At 38.0% G+C, this 23,960-nt stretch overlaps 2 protein-coding genes across 2 annotated transcripts; one reads left to right on the top strand and one right to left on the bottom strand.

Moving 5' to 3' along the window:
* Positions 1 to 1,064: 1,064 nt before the first annotated feature.
* On the top strand, positions 1,065 to 15,563 carry xpot (exportin, tRNA (nuclear export receptor for tRNAs)). The gene is made up of 25 exons (XM_043230747.1): positions 1,065 to 1,176; positions 2,699 to 2,849; positions 3,039 to 3,121; positions 3,245 to 3,301; positions 3,787 to 3,856; positions 3,967 to 4,185; positions 4,267 to 4,451; positions 5,374 to 5,542; positions 6,335 to 6,571; positions 6,655 to 6,693; positions 6,779 to 6,841; positions 7,734 to 7,858; positions 8,397 to 8,541; positions 9,048 to 9,167; positions 9,277 to 9,371; positions 9,795 to 9,864; positions 9,950 to 10,188; positions 10,994 to 11,279; positions 11,823 to 12,012; positions 12,086 to 12,202; positions 12,704 to 12,819; positions 12,891 to 12,938; positions 13,032 to 13,100; positions 13,974 to 14,030; positions 14,141 to 15,563. Exons 2-25 carry the CDS (start codon positions 2,760 to 2,762, stop codon positions 14,165 to 14,167), a joined length of 2,916 nt encoding a protein of 971 aa, XP_043086682.1. The 5' UTR covers positions 1,065 to 1,176; positions 2,699 to 2,759; the 3' UTR covers positions 14,168 to 15,563.
* On the bottom strand, positions 15,476 to 23,610 carry rtcb (RNA 2',3'-cyclic phosphate and 5'-OH ligase). Its single transcript, XM_043230748.1, has 12 exons — positions 23,430 to 23,610; positions 23,156 to 23,234; positions 22,210 to 22,277; positions 22,026 to 22,125; positions 21,803 to 21,959; positions 18,988 to 19,144; positions 18,751 to 18,910; positions 17,804 to 17,979; positions 17,531 to 17,719; positions 16,594 to 16,704; positions 16,398 to 16,517; positions 15,476 to 15,891 (listed from the first exon to the last, which is right to left on the bottom strand). The coding sequence occupies exons 1-12, from the start codon at positions 23,520 to 23,522 to the stop codon at positions 15,784 to 15,786; spliced, it is 1,518 nt and encodes a 505-aa protein (XP_043086683.1). The 5' UTR covers positions 23,523 to 23,610; the 3' UTR covers positions 15,476 to 15,783.
* Positions 23,611 to 23,960: the final 350 nt, after the last annotated feature.

Here is a 23,960-nt window from a genome sequence, read left to right as displayed (position 1 = left end):
GAGGATTTCCCGCCTCTGTACCTGCGCGCCACGATCCTGCGAGGCGGGAAGCGTAGCGTCTCGGACAGAAATGAAGTAGTGTGAGCCGATTGCTTTTCAACACCGTTCCGTGGATTGCCATGAAAAAGCTTTCCGTTTAAATAAACACGAACGGTTTTATACCGACAGAGAAGGGGTGAAATGGGCTTTGGCTCACAGGGCCATGTTTTTAAACCCGGCTTTGAATCTTTTACAAACAAAGAGAGCAGAGTGTGATTTTCAGAGCAGTTAAAAGCAATTCAAACAGAAAAGAGGAACGAGCTGCTCCCCTTAAAATTGTATGATTGTTGCTCTAATTGAATATTAACAACTGTGTGAAAGATGTGAATATATTTATATTTTCAAAATACCTAAAGTAGATCCCAAAGTACAAATCCCTTAGTTCGTTATCCTAAAAGATGAATAAATTATCTCTACTAATAATAATCTTGGTTAATTATGTTACGTAAAGTTTGGTGTGTGTAAAGTGCTACCGAAATAGAGAAAAAATCGCAGCCTTTGAAGATAGATAAACAGATCCAGCAAAGATAAAGTGTAATAAAATTAACACTTAAAGGTGTATTTTGGACGTTTTGTTCCACTGGTCTGAAAGAAAAGCTATGGGCAAAATCTTCTCTCATTAGTTGGTGAACAGAGCCCTCTAGTGAAAAGAAACAACACAACGGGTTTATTAGCTATATAGTGCACTGCACAACTTTGATTTTCTCATTTCTTGGACATGCAAGTTCTTACAGTTAATGTTTTTAACGTAATTTCATATGAATGTACTATATTAACATGGATTCTCATTTAGTGTTTATTTTTGTTATTTAGTTTTAGTTTTAATGACACTGGATCTCATCAGTAGTCATAATTTATCATTTCTTTTGTACATGCATTCGCAGCCAAAGGTGTAAAGGTTTTCTTTGGGGGGGTAGTCTGCAGTCGTTATATAAAGAGTTATATAAAAATGATACGTCCTCCTCGATCATATACGTCAGGGGTGTGAGTGCGCGCGCGCGCGCGTTTACGCGCTGAAGTTCTTCCTGTTCTCGTGCCCCGCATATCCGGTCGGCCCGACACGCCGCTGTTGAATCTGTTACATGCGCACTGAGTCGCTTGAGCTGGGCGGATGATGATGGAGCGGTAAAGTTCACGGTAAGGTGCGGTAAACTTTACCTTATCCATACGTTTACACGGTCGTGGCGTGTTTTATTAATGTATGTGAAAGTCCCGCGCGAGTCTTTTGTCTGACAGCGCGCGGGGCGTCATCATCATCACATTCACAACAATCTTATCCGCCAATTAAGCCGATAACTCGCTAAACTACCCACGTGTGTTATTTAACACCCCTCGCGCGCGTCGGTTTTGTGTTTCGGTTGCCGTACGACGGAGGTTTGTCGTTATTTCGGCGTGTTTTCTCAGTCTGTCACGCCACGTTCTCTGAGATTCGGCACGCGCGTGACACGCTTGTCGGCTAGCAGCGCGAGCGCGCAGGAATAAGTCGGTTGTTTTGATAATACGAGATGTAGTCCCGAGTTAAGCCAATATCTGAGGTAAACATAATTTTATGGTACAAATGTAATAGTGTTTTGGGTTAGCGGACGACATGGAGTTTATTGAGCTCACTATTGGGCCCGTGTTGCATCAGAAAAAGTACTGTGTTACAGAGGTCCTGTCAGATAATGGGTTGCCATAGCGTTTAGGCTTAAAGTATGCTATAAAACTGACGTGATGCGTGTCAAAACACTGAAATGGCTTGGTACGACGCATTAAAAGCATTATGATGCCATACAATATTTTGAGGCTTATATTTGTATGCACACAGTTAAGGAAAGAATAAAGGGCAGACAGAGAGAAAGAGTGAGTCAGTCGTGCTGAAAGAGAGCTGATTCAGCATGTGTGTGTTTGTTTGGTCACTTAACAGTTGTACTGGTGAGGTCATTTCAGCTTCTTGTGTGCGTATTGATGTTGAATTGAGTAATAATGAAACGGCTAATTGTTAAAGTCCTCTGTTTTAATTCATTCTAAATGATGAGATCTGAAGGCGGCTTTATACAGATGAGAAAAGGCTGTTTAGCCCCAGTATCAAAGTATACAGTCGTAATTGGTGTGTGAATGCACTTATGCCACTTCTGAGCAGCATTAAAAAGTCTGTTTGAAGAACACCTAAATGCCACTCCAGAAGCGCTTCTGAGCCACCTTTGGGTGATGGTCTGACATTTACAGTGTTTCTCATTGTACCTTCATATCCAGTATATTACTATGTTGTCAGATCACACACAAAAACCTGTGTGAAAGTTTTTATTATCATCACTGCACACAGGTTTTTATGTACAATTCACACATGCAATTAGTTAAAACTTTTTTGATCCACCTGTGCAGTTTCGATGAATGCAACAATATTTTTGTAGTTAATAAACAATTAATACTTTAATACAGTTAACATTAATGCACAATGAAACAGTACCTTAATACCTTAGTCATTACTTTTGTATTCTGTATATTAATATCAGCCATTCATCATCCTGCTGTCTAGTTTATCAGTATACCTATTATCAGTCTACTATTTTTATTTTTATTTTTCTTTGTAACAGTTTATTTACATTTTTGTTATAGTGAGTACCGGAAGATAATAAAGACTGACTTATGTTTAAGTGGATGTCTGTGTCTCTATCAGATGTGTGTGTCCTGTTTGGAGATTTGGGATAAACTGATCGAGGACAGCAGCTAACCCACGTATGGCCTGCGAGTCGGTGTTACCTGCCATCATGGACGAGCAGGCCCTCATGGGACTGAACCCCAACGCCGATGCCTGCTACAGGCAGAGGGTGAGCGCAAAACACCGGAGCATCCCAACGAGCGACATACACAAACACACAGACAATTTAGTATTGCGTGCAGTCTTTGTCTGCACATCATTCAACTGTTTGTTTACATATTTCCCATAGCTTATACTCGTAGTGCATCGTAGAGTGCGTTAAGCACATTCTTGATTGATGTTCTCTGTGTGTTTACAGGCGCTGGCATACTTTGAGCAGTTGAAAGAGTCTCTGGATGGATGGGAGGTGTGCGCTGAAGCCCTGGCTAAAGGGGTTTACAGGTAAAACGCTCTGCAGCAGAGCATGAAACGGCTAAATCTGGTGTATTTATGTATGTAAGATTATAGCAGTCCTTGCTGCTGCTTAATATTGATAAATGCGATCTGTGTGTGTTTCTCTGTCAGTGACGATCATGTGAAGTTCTTCTGCTTTCAAGTCTTGGAGCACCAGATCAAATTCAGGTATCACTGGATCTTTGCAAACTCAGAAGATGGGAGGGGATAACAGAAAAAATCTATCCTAAATTCAACTTTAGTTGCTTTGGGAATAGTGCACGAATGTTGAAATGATATTTTAATTAAACATGACAATGACAAAAAAAAAAAAAGTAACATGCACTGAAGATTTGTTCACTTTAGTGCATTTAAAAAATATCTAAGGTGAATTTTAATATTAAGCTGACTTTAATCCTTGAAACCAAAGAGAATGATTTGTATTTAAAGGGAGATTGTCACATGCTAAACATGCTAGTTAATATAGAATTAATTGCATAATTAATTAGATTTGGCTCTGAAATTGACATCTCTTGCTCAGGGTTTGCTTTCATTAAAACGTGTCTAAAATGTTAACGTGTCCACCTTATTTGCGACATTATTTTTTTGTTTTAACTGTGCAAAACCAGTATTTCGTTCAGTTTTTAAAATTGTATAAATGTTTTGTTCTACAGACATGGGTCGCTCACTGCAGCTCAACAGCAGCTGATCCGAGAGACCCTGATGAAATGGTTGCAGGCTCAGGTTAGTACCGTTTACATTTTCATTAATATTCATGTGAACCCTAAAAAAATCCCCAAGCTGTATGTACATTTAATATGATTTGCTGTCTATATATTTGCCTGTTTGTCCAGTTGATGAACGTGCATCCAGAGAAGCCCTTTATCAGGAATAAGGCGGCGCAGGTTTTGGCCCTGACGTTTGTGATGGAGTATCTGACATTATGGCCCAAGTTCTTCTTCGACATCCTCAATTTGGTGGGACTGAATCCAAACGGTGTGGACATTTACCTGCGCACGCTGATGGCTATCGACGCGGAGGTGGTTGATCGGGACATCCTGCACAGTCCTGAGGTAAAACCGGCCCAACTCGCTGAGAAAAGTGTTTTTTGCTCCCGAAATGCCTTTAAAAGGTCTCTCTCCGTCCTGCCTCAGGAGACGCGCAGAAACACTCTGATTAAGGACAGCATGCGCGAGCAGTGCATCCCGGCTCTGGTCCAGTCCTGGTTCCAGATCCTTCAGACGTACCAGCACACCCACAGTGAGCTGACCTGCCAGTGTCTGGAGGTGGTGGGCGCGTACGTGTCCTGGATCGACCTCAACCTCATCGCCAACGACAGGTCAGAGCAGTATTGGTCTTATATAATTAGTTCATAGTTACTGATTGCATCTTCAACGGTGTAATTGATGACTGTACAAATTAGTCTTTCCAAAAAGTATTGAATTTAAATGAACTATGTAAATAATTCTGCTCACACTTTAGAGTTCATTTCTCACTGTTAACTGACTTTTGCCTAAATATGCTCATAATTACTGATTATTAAAGGAACACTCCTCTTTTTTGGGAAATTCTCCAGCTCCCCCAGTTGAGCTTTGTGGAAAAATATGTATACTCTTTGGTCATTTTTGAATGCAATGCTACTGGTCTAATTGGATTCAGTGATCTATGCTAAGCTATGCTAAAAGTGCTATCGAGAGACCTGGAGATCGGTTAAATGGATTAAAAAAAAGAAGTACACAACTGATTAACTCTGGGGGAGTTATTTCCAAAAAGAAAAGTTGAGTTTTCCTTTAATACTTAAATTAAATTTAAAAATTGGGTCGGATTAAGGGTTTAGAATAAGGTCTTGCAGAATATGACAATAAATGAATAGTTCAGCCAAAAATTACAATTCTGTCGTCATTTACTGTCCCTTGAGTTGTTCCTAATCTGCATGGATTTCTTTGTTTAGCCGAACACAAAGGAAGATATTTAGAAGAAAGTTTGTTTTGGTCACCATTGACTTCCATAGTATTTTTCTAGTCTATTTTTCAAAAGATCAGTTTTTCCTTTATATCAAAAATCATTAGGATATTACGTTCTAGAAGAGGTTTTGAAAATGACCTCAATTTTTCAATTAGTGCTCTTGTATCTCGGCCAATTACTGTCCAATCCTAACAAACCATACATTTATTCGGACTGGTTTTGCACTCCAGGGTCAGACCTATATTTCGTCGACTCCAGTGACCTTCCCTGAGCTTCCTGTCTGTGTGTTTGTGTAGGTTTGTCAATGTGTTGCTCAGCCACATGTCCATGGAGGAGCTGCGTGAGGAGGCGTGTGATTGTCTGTTTGAGATCATCAATAAGGGCATGGATCCTGTTGACAAAACCAAGCTGGTGGAGTCTCTGTGTCAGGTGCTGCAGTCCGCTGGGTTCTTCAATATTGAGCAGGTGTGTGAAGACATAACTGGTCTGGAAATTGTTCATCCTGTCAAAAAAATTCAGACATGCTTATTCTGACTTGTACGTATTAAAAATATATAAAAGAATAAGGAAGCATATTAAATTTTGTCTTTAAATGAGTAAAAACTCTTACTGACAAATGGGCAAAACCTAGGATAGTGGCAAATTTAAAATATGTAAAATTCCAACCAAGTAGTGTTTGTGGTGAAAGCAATTAATCTTTTGATGTGTGTAAATTGATTATTGTTGTAAATATGCCTTAATCACATTTTAGTGGTAAATTTAGTAAAATGTGTAACATTTTATTTATGGGTCAGAAAAACAACTGCAATTAATTTAAAAAGACGACTTTTTTAGTTTTGGGAGAACTCTTTAAAGTAGTATTAAACAGTCTTAAAGTTTTTATATATCATGTTTATTTATCAAATACATATTTATATGTAACACAACTGATGTGAATATAAATATATTAATCGCAATTAATCGTTGCCCAGCACTAGTTTTATTGTAAACAAAACAAGAAATAGTAGTACAACTAAAAAGTCAAATTATTAATATTTACATCTTAATTTAAAAAAATAAAAATTCACAAATGTTAAACTATCAAACTATCAATGCCTGGAGTGGCACTCTTCACTTTAAGATCCCATATAGTTGTCCATTAATGTTAAAGTGCAGTCACATGAAGCCGTATAGTGTTATTGATTTTGCTGTGTATGAAGTTGCATGTTATTCGGTCTTGAGACGGAGGACTGATTTGTCATCTGTCACATCCATCAGGAGGAGGATGTGGATTTTCTGGCTAAGTTCTCTCGGTTGGTTAACGGGATGGGTCAGTCTCTGGTGCTGAGCTGGACTAAACTCAGTAAGGTGGGAGATGTCAAGGTTTCGGGGGAACCTCTACGTGCCGTGGAGGCAAAGGTTCCTCTGATGCTGCAGCTGCTAATTCATGAAGATGACGATATTTCAGCCAACATCGTGGGCTTCTGTTATGACTACCTGCATGTTCTCAAACAGGTATGCTAAACTCTCATTTTGAGTCTGAGCGACGGTCTACCGTGATTCTCGTCTTCAACTTGCTGTGTGTTTGTGTTTTTCAGCTTCCAGCTCTCAACGAGCAGCAGAAAAGCAACGTGGAGGTAGAGCAGCATCACAGGCTCATATCTCAGCTGCACGAGTGTGAAGTAATGCTGTTGTTTATGATTGTTGTTGTCTTGCTAACAGGCGATAATGCTGGCTGTGATGAACAAACTCAAATACGATGATGAGTATAACTTTGAAAATGAGGTCAGTGTGTTTGGTTTGTTTTTGTGCTTTGGCGATATAAATGTACAGCGTTTGTTTGTGCCAACACAATGTTAAAACGGGGGTACAATTTTATTATAGTAAAGCCATAATGATGTATAAACATTCTTACAAAATAAAAATATAAGTAACTACTAAATAAGAAATGTTGTACTGTAACATTTCACTGTAAATAAAGGAACTGAGTATTTAAAAAAAAAAAAAAATACTGTAAAATTATATTTAATTTAATGGCTGTCTTAAAATCTTAAACAGTCAAACTTTTATTTTGATGGAATGAACAGAATTAGGGTGTCTTTCCAAAACCATCATTAGTAAACTGTTCTATTGAATTCTATTTGCAACAAACTAGGGTTATCTCTTACTATAGTCAGAGATATTGACAATAGCAGATGTCTTTGTGTATATTCAAGATGATATTATCCTAATGCAATGTATAAATTATTTTGATTATTATTATTATTATTAGATGGCCTCCAATTATTAAAACCCCAAATAGTTATAAAATAGCCTATGACATGTTCAGAGAGTAGGGATGTTTCAAGGGTCATATCACGATTATTTTCCACTGTCCAGGTGACGATATCAGTATTATATCGCGATATGAAAGAGAGAAAAAATATTGGAATCATAGCAGTAGTCAAATTAATACCGCTATAGCTCCCAGCTCTTACAGAGTCTCTCTCTTGCCCCCACCCACCCATACATGATAATATTGTGCATCGGTGATCTGGCGATATGAATATACCATAAATGACCGTTGGCCCAAATTCACATTTAAAGCCACTTCTGAAAATGTTTCATTGCACTAAGCCGTATTGTGAATTTGGTTTTATATATAAATTGCTCAGTCCAGTCTGTCTGTTTCTCTCAGGGTGAGGATGAGGCCATGTTTGTCGAGTACAGGAAACAGTTAAAGATGTTGCTGGACCGATTGGCTCAAGTCTCTCCTGAGCTTCTGCTGGAGGCCGTGCACAGAGTCTTCAACGCCACCATGCAGTAAGACTCAAACATGCACAGCATTCTGGGAAATTTCACAGAAAAGAGTGTATTCCTTGTTCCTTTTAAAATGAAAGTTCACTGATAGACTCCGCAAACCTGCAAAACAAGTTCTTCATGGTTATATCACATTATCCCATATCTCCCACAAGTTCTGGGAAGTGATATCACTGTAGGGTGCCTTTTGGTGTCCTGTACATGACTCTTTTGATGATAACTTTAAAGGAGCTGTATGTACAATTTAGCCTAAATTCTAAATATTGGAGAGGGTTCTTTTCACCTGGCCCCTCCTCCCCAGACTTGGCACACTTGGGTTGCCAGATTGATGACACCAACAGAAAAGTACAATTGTGTGATCTGGCGAAGTGTATGTGTGTTTCTATAGTACTTCATTGTCTACTGTTTGTCATGACATAAAGTGAATTGAAAAATAAAACCAAATGTTTTGGGTATTGTGAGGGTTGAAAAGCACTCTATGGTGATGAAGTGGAGATGTCACCTAGTCTTATCACTGATTTCTCTGTGTGTGTGTGTGCAGGAACTGGCAGACGTTGCAGTTCATGGAGGTGGAGGTGGCCATCAGGCTGCTGTATATGCTGGGTGAAGCTCTTCCTGCGTCTCACGGAGCGCATTTCTCTGGAGACACAACGAAAACCAGCACGCTGCAGTCCATGATGAGAACCGTGAGAAGAACATTGTTCATTTCTCTCTGAAGCTTTATTACCTTCATTTACATTTAAATGTATTTTTAAAAAATGGTAAGCAAGCATAGGCAAGGCAAGGCAAGTTTATTTATATAGCACATTTCATACACAATGGTAATTCAAAGTGCTTTACAAAAGAGGAAATAAAATAATTACAAGATTTAAATAACAATAAAAGAAATTAAAATAAAATAAAAACACTGATTTAAGATAAATTGAATTTAAAGCAAAAAGAGATTGATTTAAAACAGTTTAAAATAAAAGAAGCAAAGTAGCACAGTTCGGACGCAGCACAGTGCTTACCAAATTTTATTAAAAAAAAAAATGCAACCAATTAGTGTTTGGGGTGAAAGTAATTAAGCTTTTAATGTCGTAAATGGAATTTAGTTGTAAGTATGCCTGACAGGATTGTTACACTGAATGACATGTTAGTAGGTGTTTTCTGTGAATCTGTAGAAATGCATGGTTTTTATTTTCGTGTGTAGCTGATCTCCTGTGGCGTGAGTGAATATCAGCATTCCTCTGTGACTCTGGAGTTCTTCGAGACCGTCGTTCGTTATGATAAGTTCTTCCTCGTCGAGCCGCAACACATTCCCAGTGTTTTGGTGAGTGTTTGAAGCATTTTTCTCCCGACTAATTTTACAAAAGGTATTTTGTGTCACTCATAGTTTAAACACTTTTGAAATGCGTTTTTCTTTTTCCTTTTTCTTTTAGATGGCGTTTTTAGACCACCGTGGTCTGAGGCACAGCAGTCCGAAGGTGCGCAGTCGAGTGGCTTATCTGTTCTCACGCTTCATCAAAACCCTGCAGTGAGTTACAACTCTACACACACGCTTACACACACTAGGTAAAAGGTATACAGAAAGTCAGTTTTTTCTGTGATCATAACTAACATTGAAATTAGATCTCAGAATTTTAGTAACAACAAAACACATTTAAATATTTGCTTAATAGCTGACACACCTGACATTATTATACTTATTGTTGGCTCTTTGACTAACTGTAATTGGCTTAGGATATAACTGCATGCTAAATGCATAAATTTAAACACACACACGTGTATATGAAATGTTTTCTCTTGCCATGAATATACTGTTGCTAACATGGCGTTACATCATAATGTTCACGCATTTCTAGTAAATGGATGCATTTGCAAGATGCTTTTACAATGCATTCATCGTATGCATTTAAACAGTCAGGCACTGATATTAATTTCTTGCTTATTTTCACAGTAAACACATGAATGCGTTCATCGAGGACATACTCAGCAGAATACAGGACCTGTTAGAGCTCGCTCCACCGGTAAGGGATCATCAAACTCATCTGAAGCGGTAAGTCAGCTTTAAATACAGCTTGTGTGATCGCTCTCCTCTCTTCATGTGTACAGGAGAACGGCTTTCCAGCGCTGCTGAGCAATGATGATCAGCTGTTCATGTTTGAGACGGCCGGTGTGCTGATCGTGAACGGAGAGAGTCCGGCCGAGCGTAAGCAGGCTCTGATGCGCAGTCTCCTGACGCCGCTGATGGAGGCCTTCCGCATGCTGCTCGCAAAACTACCGCAGGAGGCCGACGAAGAGAGACAGGCGGTGCTGGCCGATTGTCTGAGTCACGCCGTGGGATTCGCCAGGTGAACACACAACACTGACAGCGTGAACAGGAGAGGAAGTAAATGTTTTGTAGAACTGATTTAGTTCATAGTGCATTTGGGAGTGTTACATTTACATATATGACTTTTTCGAAGTTGCGATTTATGCATCATCAGAAACCTGAATAGACAAGCTTTCCGTTCATGTGTGAGGACAATGTTTGGCTGAGATGCAACCAAAAAAATCTAAATATTGAGAAATTCACCTTTTTAAAATTCCAAATTTTAACATTTGTTTAATTTTGTTGCCTTTTTTGTATTTAATTAATGTTAAAAGCACAAATGTTTATTTTTTTTGTTTTTTTATAATGCTTTAGTAATTGATAAAATCAGCATCATTAACTGAGCCTAATAAATGCTGACGAAATACTGTTCATTCTTAGTTCATGTAAACTATTATAGTATTAAATAAATGTATTGTAAAGTATTACAACTTAAAATATTAAAAATATTAATTAAAAAAAATGCAGATATGAAAAATATACAGAGGCAACATTTCTCAGTTTAATGAGAAATTTGAAAGTTTAATTTGATTTATTAAAATAACTACAACATAAAATAGGAAAAAATTAAAAGCATTAATAATGACAGAAAACATGACAGCAGAAAATATATATATCTCGATGACAGTAAAACAACACTAACCTGAGAAAAACAATGGTGTCTTGCCTGTTATTTGCTCCTAGGCTCATAACAGTGGGTTTAACTTAAAAAAATTAAAAATAAATTAAAAAAAAGACCAAATGAAGATGTAATCATTGTGTGGCGGTCTGTTGCTCTTCCTCAGTCGCACCAGCAAGGCGTTCAGTAACAAGCAGACGGTGAAGCAGTGCGGCTGCTCAGAGGTTTATCTGGACTGTCTGCAGGCCTTTCTCCCGGCGCTCAGCTGTCCGGTGCAGAGAGGGCCGCTGCGCAGCGCTGTACGCTCTTTCCTCCACCGTATGATCATCTGTCTGGAGGAGGAAGTGCTGCCCTTCATTCCAGCCGCCTCACAGCACATGCTGAAGGACTGCGAGCCCAAAGACCTGCAGGAGTTCATCCCGCTCATCAGTCAGATCACCGCCAAGTTTAAGGTACAGAATACGTAAGGTACATACATACGTGTGCGTTTGAAAATGCGAAATCTGTAATGTTTGGTGTGTATCAGCAAAAGAGAAGATTAAAGCCTCCCGTGTGGCTTTCTGTCAAGTGTTTGAAAATGCAGAAACTAAGACCACTGTAAAATATTACAGTTGTTGTAATTTTACAGAAAGTTTTTTGTTTTTATTTTGAAGTGTAATTTTAAAAATTAAAAATTTACAGTAACAATTCTCATTTTAATACTAATAAATTACAATTACGTTAGTTACTTTATTTTATAGTAATTTTATAGTTATTTTTTATTATATAGTAATTTTGAACCATTGATATTTTTTTGGCTAAATTGTGCAGCCCCACAACTCAATTTTTCTCTGTCTCTCTTTTATTCCCCACCCACCCAAATGCAGTCTTACTTTCACATAAATTTACCATAGATTTTTCCATTTATACCTTTAGCAGTAGTTCATAAAATAAATAACATTTTAATAATAATACAATTCCTATACTAGTTCTTACAGACTCTCTGTCTCTCCCAGAACCAGGTGTCTCCTTTCCTTCAGGAGGTCTTCATGCCTCTAGTGATGGCCATATTCGAGGTGTTGTCTCGTCCGGCGGAGGAGAACGACCAGACGGCTGCGTTAGAGAAGCAGATGCTGAGAAGAAGCTACTTCAGTTTCATTCAGACCATCGCCAGCAGCGGCATGAACGAGGTCATGGCCAGTCAGGGTGAGTCCCGTTTAAAAAGACCTGCAAGCCTGTGTCTGGAAAGGTGAACTGACTTTAAGGTGCCGTTTGGCAGGAGCTGAGAATATCGAGCGTGTGCTGTTCACCATCATCCAGGGAGCTGTGGACTTCCCGGACCCCATCGCCCAGAAGACCTGCTTCATTATCCTGTCCAGACTCGTGGAACTCTGGGGTACGGAAAAGCTAACTGAAAATAATAACTATAATAGTATACGAGTACTAATACTAAAATAACAATTTAAACATGTTATGCTTCTAGGAATTTAATAAGGGTGGTTATCATTTAAAAATATGAAAATGTTTTTGTTAATTGAAATTAAACTGGAATAACACAATATAGATATTAGGTGAGAAGTTAAAATAAACTAACTCAACTAAAGGAAATTAAGGTTTAAAAAAAGTGCAATAAGTGGAAATAAAAATTTAATGAATTTAAAAAATAATGCAAAACACACAATTATTTTAAAAGAAAATATTCAAAATTAAAAGCTAATGCAAAATATTAATTATAATAACACAAAATATACAGTGTTTTAGCATGTTATTCTTCAGGCAGCGTCAAGTAATTTACACCTAAATAATTACATCTTAATGAGAGAACTAGCAAACATTTTAATTGAATAAAAACTGTAATACTTACAAATCACTGCTTTTAACATGTTCTCTTCCTCAGGTGGAAAAGACGGTTTGGTGGGATTTCCAGACTTCATCTATAAGCATATCGTCCCGGCGTGCTTCATGGCCCCTCTGAAACCAACCTTTGACCTTTCAGATGCCCAGACCGTTCTGGTACGTCAGTCGAATACACCTTTTGAATCAAATGTCTGACGGGATTTGTAACGATTTGCTGTGTGTTTCAGACGCTGTCCGAGTGTACGCTGACTCTGCACATGATTCATCTCAAAAGAGTGAGTCTGAAATCACCTCGACCCCAAACCGGTTATATTCAGGTTAATAGTTCATGAATCTAACTACAGGTTGTTTTAATGCTGTTCATACAGGGGCCAGAGTGTGTTCAGTTTCTACAGGAGTATCTGCCATCACTGCAGGTCTCACCTGAAATCACACAGGTAACAGACACACCTGCTCCTTCAGCATCACTGAAAGGATTCAATCTTCACCTGACACACACACACACACACACACACGTCAGAATAGACATTCATCTTAACTTAAAAAAAAACACTGACACATGTTAGTATTGTAAATTAGTATGTACTTGTCAAAGTGATAATGGTTGACCTCTTATTTTTTTATTTTTATTTTTTTTGTTACTTGATTAACAATTTTAATAAAAGCAATACAATTTTTATTTGATTTAAAATTAAAAAGATTGAAGAGAGGCATTATGTCTTACCACCATTTTTGGTATTAAATTTTCAATTGAAAATTTATTAAAAATGTAAAAAAATAAATCATTGGGTATTAGTGTAAGTGTTAAATGATAAATGCTTTCTGATATAATACATATTAAACCATTAAAATGACATCCAGGAAAAAACAATAAAATTAAAATTTTTCATGGCCCTGAAAATGTTTTTAATTAAACATTTTAATATTTTTGATTACAAACATTTACCCATTAAAATTAAATGAACAACCGTTGAAGCGGGAAAAACAATTACTGTTTAAAAATTAATTTCACACGGCACTAAAAGTCTTTATTTTTGTTAAACACTTATTTCTTATTTGATTTATTATTATTTTTAAATATATTGGGAAACTGGGAAAATTGCAACAGAACCTATTGTACTCCTTCAACAAGTTGCAAAACAGTGGTATCACAGATTTAAACCTTATTTATCTACATTCAGTATCTTTTTTTTTTTTTTTTTTTTTTTTTTAATCTGTGGCCCAGCATCTGTGCAAGATGAATCTTCTAAAAGAAAGTATAGACTGCTTTAGACTGCAGTATAATAGTTAATATCTGTTTTTCTCCTCAGGAGCTCTGTCAAGTGCTTCAGCAGCCGGATGTTAAGGTTCTGAAAAACTACATGAAGGTATTTCAGGAGGCTTCATGCGGTCTATATATATACACCATTGAGTGTTAGATTATGTGGCCGTTTTAACACACTTTTGTGTGTGTGTGTGTGTGTGTGTGTGTGTACAGGTTTTCTTCCAGCAGGCCAAACTTTAAAACTGGAACTGTCAAGCGGGGCTTTTTAGGAGCTCGGGAGTCACTTACAGACCACCATAACGACAGAGCTTAGCATAGGAGCTACTTTTGCACTTAAAAGAAGCGTAACCACACCCATCCTGTCTGCGGGACACCGCCCCCGACAGGAGATGCATGGGGATTGGCTGACACGTGACGTGACCACGCCCCCACACCGACCTTGGCCCAATCAGAGTTGTGCTCTCCACGGAGGTTTATCCGCCCGGACCGGAGGCGACGTCTGCGATTGGACGATATGCCATACTGTAGGTGGGGTTTGTGAAAGTGGGTGGGGCTTCAGTCCTTGACAGAATTTCGAGGGAAAACTCATTTCCATTTGAAATACAATTGTTTGGAAATCTAAGTTACATGTTACAGAAAATTCTAGAATGAATTTAATGAAATGTTTATTTTTGAAACGTGTGCTAGAAATCTGGATTTTTCTCAAATTTCATTTCAAGAAGGGCCGGTTTAAGAATATTTAATTGCTTTTCTTTCTTTTTTTTTTTTTACTTGCATAAATGAAGCATAGGTTTTAGTTTGATGTGATGAGGTTAAGATACGGAAGTGCTCTTGATGTGGGCTCAACCCGGCAGAATTTTTTTTCGATTGAAATTTTTTTACTTTTAATTGTTCAAACTGCTAAATCATCAGAAGTTCCCTCTAATTTTCCATATCATATGGCATTCCCATCAAAGCTGTACTGTACCCGACACTAAACGTTTATCCGCTCCATCACGGTCTCAACATTCAGTCGTTTAATGCCTTTTGAAGCCCATTTGAAATATGCAATGTTATGAACTGTGAAAATACGAGGTGGTTTGGGAATTTTTTGGTTAAATTGTGCTGCTAGCGATTCTTTTGTTTGGAAATGTACTTTGTGTAAAGTTGAAACTCTCATCAGAGGGACAAATCGGTTCGGCTCTCTCTGCTTTTACTTCGGTCCCGTTAACGGCTGACAAAAGGACATTATTGACAATCTGTGTTGGACTTAGAGATGCTGCACATGTATTAACCCTTTCAGCCCTGGAGCACCCATCAAAGGCTTGGACCTAAACGTGTCTTGGGTCTCGACATCACATTGGCTTTTATCATGATAGGAAAACAAACTGGATAAAGCACTTTGCCGTAAGCTGACATGTAACGTGAGAATGACTGTTAGAGAAACGATCTTTGTCATTACCCATGAGACTTTGCTTCAGACGTCCTGTGATTTGCCCGACACGGACCTGTTCAGCTCTGATCCTGCTCGTCTGTTTATGCCAAAAAAAAGAGGAGAAAGACACAAGGTAGACTGCAAACTTGATTTATTTTTGATATGTTGGGACAGGCCCTCTCACTCCCTTTTGTCATGACCAATAAAGTGTTTACTAATCTCCGTCTGATTTCCAGCTTTAGGTTTATTTAAAGCGGCCACGTTCGTGAACTCGTGCACATTGAGGAGAACAAGCAGAGGCACCGATGCAATGCTTTTATTCCACTTCAGTAGCTCTTGCTGTAAACGTTCACCCTCCAACCCAAAACCAAACACAAGTAATGCCTGAGCCACGTCACCATTAAGTGCTAAATATTTGAGAAACGTGCAGCTTCTTGAGGTTTCAGCCTTTAATCACGGCGATCGGTCTGAGCTTGATGGCCTTCTTGCTGATGCCGGCGTCGTGGCACGTGTTCACCACATCCGTGACGTTCTTGTAGGATTCAGGAGCCTAATGTGAAAGATGATAATGTGTTAACACGCATATAAGACACTTCTTAATGGCTGTTCTACTGAAGTTTTCCGATACTGATTCAATCCGTTTTTATTAAAGAATCATTTAAAGAAAATGTATATTTTACTAGAATGAATTGCAGCTGAAATGTAATAATTATGCAGGATGATTATTCAAAAACTTTATTTCTGCGTTTCTTGTGCTTAAATTTATTTTTAAAAAAAATGTTACAATTGATTTTAACATGAAGGATTTTTATTAAATTTTTTATTTCAGCACAAGAAATGCAGAAATAATTTTTTTTTTTTGAATAATCCATATTTTAAGCTATAGATATATAGCTTAAAAGTAATATGGTAATAAGAGAATTATGTGTAATATTAAGTGGTAATTTAATACGGTTTTATTTTTGGATACATAATAGAAATGGTTCTTTAAAAAATAGGAAAAACGGTATACATAGAGCTGGAGTCTCTATTGTTGACAAAATGAAGAACCCTCACCTCCTCCATCACCAGCTTTGGTGACGCCACTCTGATAGCGATGCCCTTGTCTGCCAGTTTATCCAGAACGTCCTGGAAGTCCAGGTTGCGTCTGGATTTGGCTCTGGACAGAGCCCGGCCCTACGGCGTTCACAAACACGCGTCAGACGGCGAGTACAGACACGACCGCAGCAGCAGATCTGATCACATGACTCACCGCTCCGTGACACGTGGTGCCGAACGTCTCCGTCATGCCCTGCTCGGTGCCCGTCAGCACGTAACTGCAGGTGCCCATGGTTCCTCCGATCAGAACGGGCTGGCCGGTCAGCTGAAGAGAATAACATGCACTAATCGTTATCCTGTGGCCTGCAGCGCGAACAAACAGAGCTTGACTAATTCGTTTTAAAAACTAAAATGAGTAAAACTGATTTATTCTGTTTTATTCTGATTGGAAAAATACTCTACAAACATGTACCTTGTTTATTTTGTGAAACATACGGGTATGGAATAAGCCAAGAAGCCATGGTTTACAGTGCATTTCTAATAGCTATAAATTGACTTGAAACCACTGCTTCACGGGGCTTGTTGCTTTATTATAAAGTGTATAGTTCTGGTCCTTGATTCTGATTGGTTGAACCGTGTTCAAAGCGGCATTAATTATTCTCCAAACCTACACTCCTTTACTTTGTGTTGCTTGGCAACCACATCCTTTCTGAGGAACTACATTGTTTGGTGGAATAAGTTTTTATTGATATCACTTCATTTTATTTTGTGAAACCTTACTACAGAATAACCGTTTTAAAAAGTCCTTGTAAGGAAGCGTTTTTAAACTTTTTTTCCTGTTTATAACAGCTAAGGGATGTTAGCGCCATGCATAAATAAAACGCTTCAGGAGGCTTATTGCTTTACTTAAATGCACTTACAAGGCCGGAATAAATATTTCTGCTGTAGCGAAAGTTTAAAGGAGGCATAAAGAAAATATACAACTATGCAAAGGAATCAGCTGAATTATTGATATTGTTTCACACAAAGAGCTCAAAAGGAAAAGGCGTTTAGTATATTATGTTTATGTATCCTGTGTAAAAAAACTAAACCGGCTACAGGCCACTGAATCAAAGTGAACAGAGATGCGTTTGATTTAGATATAAAGTCACCTGATAGTCGACGGGTATGAGCGGATGGTGAGGCGGGAACGCTCGGGTCGACCCCTTCCTGTGCACGAGGAGCGTCTTCTGTTTGCCCTCCACCATGTGCTCCTCCACCTTGGCGATGTTGTGCGAGACGTCGTAGATGACGTGCATGTCCAGATCGTCCGGGGTGGTGTTGAAGACCTTGGAGAAGGCCTGCAGTGAAGGTCAGTACAAACACGTCAGCAGCTCTTCTTAAAACACCCAAACACAGCAGGAACGAGCAGTGTGAGGACCGACCTGGCGGGTGAGGAAGGTCATGGACGAGCGGTTGACCCAGGCGTAGTTGCCGGCCGCTGCCATGCCCTTCAGATAGTCCTGACCCTCAGGAGACGTGATACGAGCGCAGGCCAACTGACGGTCATTCACCGTGATCTTATCCCGCTTCATCGCCTTCTCCATCGCAACCAGAGCATCTGAAGAGAGAGAGAGAGAGAAGGCTAGTATAGTCAAACCACACTGATATTGTTACTTGAAATAAAGTAAAACTGTACTAAAGTAAAATATTTTAAAATAAACACTCCACTTTTTTGGAAATAGCCTAAATCTAATATAGTCTATACTTGGAGAATGGTTGCAGAATCACTTTTTTGAATCCATTCAGCCGACCTCTGGATCTGGCGATAGCACTTTTAGCCTAGCTTAGCATAGATCATTGAATCTGATTAGACCAGTAGCATGGCGTTCAAAAATGACCAAAGAGTTTCTGTATTTTTCTTATTTAAAAACGTATCTTCTGTAGTTTATATTGTGTACTAAAGTTGCCGTTTTCTAGGCGCAAGTCAACTTATTCACTCTGGGGAACGAGCCCGTTTCCAAAAAAGCGGAGTGTTCCTTTAAAATTAATAATGCAATTAAAAGCTACTTGGTAAAAAATCTTTTACAGAAATAAAATGTTTAGAGAAAAAATTAAAAAGATAAAAACATTAACAATTAATAAAAAGTACCTAAAATTCCTTAACTGAGGAAAAAAAAAAAAAAAAAAAAAGTACTAATAAGCTTCATGAATATGAATATGAGACATTTTAAATAACATTCTAAAGAAACTAAAAAAAATAAAACTATGGTTAAAACCATAAAATTGTTACTTAAAAAAAAAAACGATGTCATTATTTGAAATAAACATGTAAACAAAAACTAATTAAAATAAAACCTGCAGAAGCTGTACTGTACGTGTGCGTGCTCACCGGTGGCCACCTGGTGCCCGAGGCCTCTGCTGCCGCTGTGGATCATCACACAGATCTGACCCTTGTGGTCGATGCCCATCTTCTTAGCAGCGTAATCGTTGTAGATCTCGTCCACCACCTGGATCTCGGCGTAGTGATTTCCAGCGCCCAGCGTCCCCAGCTACACGAGCGCGGGAGAAGCGTGAGTCGAGGGGCTCTGCTGTGCTTTGCGTGACTTTCTTTTGTAAATGCGTGTACCTGAGGCAGGCCTCTCTTCTTGGCTTTGGACGACACTTTGTTGGGGTCGGCCTGCAGCATGCGGCCGTATTCCTCGCAGTGCTCCTTGTCTTCGGCCCAGGCGTACCCTTCCCTCAGAGACCAGTCCACCCCCATCTCCAGAGCCTCCTCCAGATCTCTACATGAAGAAATAATCACCGTGTAGAACCAGAATAAAGTAACACTCGAGACATGAACTAGCTTAATATAAAAAAATTATATGCTATTAGGATAATTATTCAGGTTGAGTGATTAAAACTTATTATAGTATTATTCCTACTGCTAAAATTCAAGCTAATTCAAATCACTAAGAAATTAAATTCATTCAAAGTTTAATTCGTTAATTTTATTTTAGTTGAATTTTAAACTTCTGTAAAATTATTTTAGTGCTTTAATTTGGCTGTTAATTTATTTGCTTCTATGATTATTTTTTTTAATACTGTTTTAATTCATTTAATTTATAGTTTGTCATTTTAGTTCAAGCTAAACTTATTTTAGTTTCAAGGCAACATTTCTGATTTACTGTGGCTTTTTCATTTTATATTTATCTATTCAGCTTTTTTTTAAATAAAAAAATATATATATTTTTTTTTAAATTTTAAAATTTTTAATTATTTTAGTAATAAATACAGGCTCTCTGTATTCTATTTCTTGCAATAAACAATCACTGTTTTTGACACTTCTTTTCAAAATGGAGACAAACTTACAAAATCGAGTTAAAGTCAGAACTGATAAAATGTGCAAATTTGAGAAATAAATTTTTTAAACGGTTTATTGCAAGAAAAAAATACATAGTGCCTATATTTATTAGTAAAATAAATTGTAATACATTAAAATGTTTTGTGAGTGATATATACTCGCAGTGTCAAGTTATAAAGTCAGAATTATATATATAGTCTGAATACAGTCCCTCAAAAAAAGATTTATGTTCTCTGATATGACTATGTCACAATTGTGAGAAATTCAATACAAGTGAAGTCAGAACAACAAAAATAGAAAAAAAAGGTAGAATTGTGAGTTACAAAGTTAGTATTCTGAGAGAGTGTCGCAAATCTCACTCTATAGCTCTCAACTGCACATACATACAGTCATGTGAAAAAATTAGGACACCCTTTGAAAGCATGTGGTTTTATTGTAACATTTTTAATAAATGGTTATTTCATCTCAGTTTCAACAATACAGAGAGATTAAAGTAATCAAACTAAACTATGAAAACTGAAGAAAAGTCTTTTCAAGATCTTCTGTACATGTCATTCTACAAAAATGCCTATTCTAACTGAGGAAAAAGATAGGACACCCTCACATGTATTCCCTCTTAAATTGGCTCAGATCTCACACAGGTACATCACCCCAGGTGCACATAATTAGTAGATCGTTACTCTGCATGTTGAATGAGGCTTGCCCTATTTAAACCTCAGACATTTAGTTTGGTGTGCTCCTGACTGTTCAAGTGAGAGTGAGCACCATGGTGAGAGCAAAAGAGCTGTCAGAGGACTTCAGAAAAAAGATTGTAGCAGCCTATGAGTCTGGGAAGGGATTTAAAAAGATCTCAAAAGATTTTGAAATCAGCCATTCCACTGTCCGGAAGATAGTCTACAAGTGGAGGGCTTTCAAAACAACTGCCAACATGCCCAGGACTGGTCGCCCCAGCAAGTTCACCCCAAGAGCAGACCGCAAGATGCTAAAAGAGGTCTCCAAAAACCCTAAAGTGTCATCTGGAGAACTACAGCAGGCTCTGGTTACTGTTGATGTAGAAGTACATGCCTCTACAATCAGAAAGAGACTGTACAAGTTTAACTTGCATGGGAGGTGTGCAAGGAGGAAACCTTTGCTTTCCAACAGAAACATCAAGGCCAGACTGACATTTGCCAGAGATAAAGTTGACAAAGACCAGGACTTCTGGAATAATGTTCTTTGGACAGATGAGTCCAAAATTGAATTATTTGGACACAAGAGCAGAGGACATGTTTGGCGTAAACCAAACACAGCATTCCAAGAAAAGAACCTCATACCAACTGTGAAGCATGGAGGTGGAAGTGTCATGGTTTGGGTCCTGGACCTGGTCAGCTCACCATCATAGAATCCCCCATGAATTCTACTGTGTATCAGAAGGTGCTTGAAGAACATGTGAGACCATCAGCGGAACTGGACCATGCAACATGACAATGACCCAAAACATACTAGTAAATCAACCAAAGATTGGCTGAAAAAGAAGAAATGGAGAGTCCTGGAAAGGCCAAGTCAAAGTCCAGATTTGAATCCCATTGAGATGCTGTGGGGTGACTTGAAAAGGGCTGTCTGTGCAAGAAACCCCTCAAACATCTCACAGCTGAAAAAGAGTGGGGTAAAATTTCCTCAGACCGATGTCGGAGACTGGTAGATGGCTACAAGAACCGTCTCACTGCCGTTATTTCAGCCAAAGGAGGTAACACTCGCTATTAGGGGCAAGGGTGTCCTATCTTTTTCCTCAGTTAGAATAGGCATTTTTGTAGAATGACATGTACAGAAGATCTTGAAAAGACTTTTCTTCAGTTTTCATTGTTTAGTTTGATTACTTTAATCTCTCTGTATTGTTGAAACTGAGATGAAATAACCATTTATTAAAAATGTTACAATAAAACCACATGCTTTCAAAGGGTGTCCTAATTTTTTCACATGATGTGTGTATATATATATATATATATATATATATATATGTGCAGTTCTGAGAAGAGTCAGAACCTTTTTTAATTGTTTTTATTCAGTGGCAGAATGAGGCTTTTATTCTGTAGTCATGTAAGAGAATGGAACGGTTTACTTGGCTCCCATGGGAATGACGCCCTTGGATCCGACTCCGACGGGAATGTGGTCAAACATGGACTGAGCCAGCTGCTCTTTGACCGGCTGGACGTCTCCCTCGTCCAGGTTGGTCCTCAGGAGACGGACGCCACAGTTAATGTCGAAGCCCACGCCGCCTGCAGACGAGACGCAGCGTGAGCAGACGAGGTTAGCGTTAATGTGAGCGCGGCTCGATCACGTACCGGGAGACACCACGGCCTCGGCCTCGTCCATGTCAAACGCTGCCATGTTCCCGATAGCGAAGCCGTACCCGGAGTGGACGTCTGGTAAACCGATGGAGCGCTGCGGAACACGTTCAAACCAGAAAACAGGATGAAGTGACATGATGCGTTTCCTGCGAGCGTCAGCGCTGATCGTTTAACTCACGTGTATGATTCCCGGCAGAGCGGCAACGTTTCCAATCTGCTTCATAGCAGGCAAGAAACCACCAAACCCTGGAGAGAGAAAAAAATACAGAACTTAAACACCATTGCCATGGGCTCCGTGTGATTCGTGATGAGTTTATTACATATAAGCTGCACTGGTAAATATTATGTTAATCATATCATAATTAAATAGTAATCTAATAAATTATAGCATTTTAATTCAACCTAAACTTAACATTTATTTAAATGTTTATTTTTTTCAGCTTCTCGGCTCACTCATATTTGAGAGTTTATTATTATTATTATACATTTTAAATCCATTAAATACATGTTGAATTAATTTTAGAAAACACACAGTTAACTAGAATTTAATTTCATGTTCTCATTATAAGAACTTGTTTTCACAGCAGACCATAAACTGGACTTTGACTGTGTTTTATGACTTAATGACTTATGACAGTGCACATTAATGATTGAAAAAATGTCATCTGTATATATATATATATATATATATATATATATATATATATATATATATATATAAATATAAATTATTTTTTTATATAAAACTGTTTATACATATTTATTTATTTAAATACATGATTTAACTATAGTAATAACGTTCAATGTTTTGGGGTTATAACCACAGTTAATTTTCATGTTACTATTATCTTTTTATTTTACAGCATGCATTCATTAAATTTCAAGGAACCTCAGAGGACCTTTAATGTTATAATGCTATGTTGTGTCAAAAGGTTTTATATATATATATATATATATATATATATATATATATATATATATATATATATATATATATATATATATATATATATACACACACACACATCAATACATTTATATAATATAAAACCTAATATGTTTAAATTTAGCCATACACGTTACTGGTGTTTGTACCGATTATTTGATAAAAACCTCCACCTCACCTCCACCTCGACAGGCGTTTCTCAGCTCCTCAAACATGAGTTTCTCCAGAGGATCGTTCACATAGAAAACACCTTCCACCTGAACACCACAGCATTATTCAGCATTTCATTCAGTTTTAACTCCATTTCACACAAACAACGACGCAAAGTTGATAGTTACTGCTAACCGAGTAACGCTGTTATTACTGTCGTGATTGTTTCTTTGGGTTTCTCCGTGTTTATATGTGCGTCACTGAATCACGTCCAAACGAACACGTTTGCGGTCCTGATTTACCTGCATGTTCGGCACGAAGCCCTTCTTGATCCTCCAGCAGTTCTTGTGGATTTTATCCAGGTACTGAAGCTCATCATTGTAAGTGCGACTCATTTTAAAATAGAAGTAATAGACGCACTTTTGACAGCGAGCTATATTCACACGCTTGCCGGAATACCGCTCTTCTTCTCGATCTTTATGTAGACTGACACGGCTTTTCTCGGGACCTTCAGCGCCACCTGCTGCTCGCAAACAAAAGTCTTCCGACAGTTCCGATAGCTTTATATATTAGCGATTAATAAATACAGTGCAACAATACAATAATCAAACATAATTTGACTTATAATAATAAGCAATAAAACTTAATGTCTGAAATAATTTGGAGTTCTACATTAATATAGGTTGTTTTGTACGGAAAATGAACATTTGAATTGTTATTAATTTGTTTATTTTATCAGGGAAATACCATAAGAAGTGGTCTTAATGTAGACTATATGAGTTTAAATTATATGTAGATGTCTTGGAACGAACCGAAAACAAAATAGCACTGAA

This window comes from Puntigrus tetrazona, unplaced genomic scaffold (assembly GCF_018831695.1).
Source record: "Puntigrus tetrazona isolate hp1 unplaced genomic scaffold, ASM1883169v1 S000000223, whole genome shotgun sequence".
Taxonomy (NCBI): domain Eukaryota; kingdom Metazoa; phylum Chordata; class Actinopteri; order Cypriniformes; family Cyprinidae; genus Puntigrus; species Puntigrus tetrazona.
Note: the sequence above shows the minus strand (reverse complement) of the source record. Positions and strands in the feature narration are given on the sequence as shown.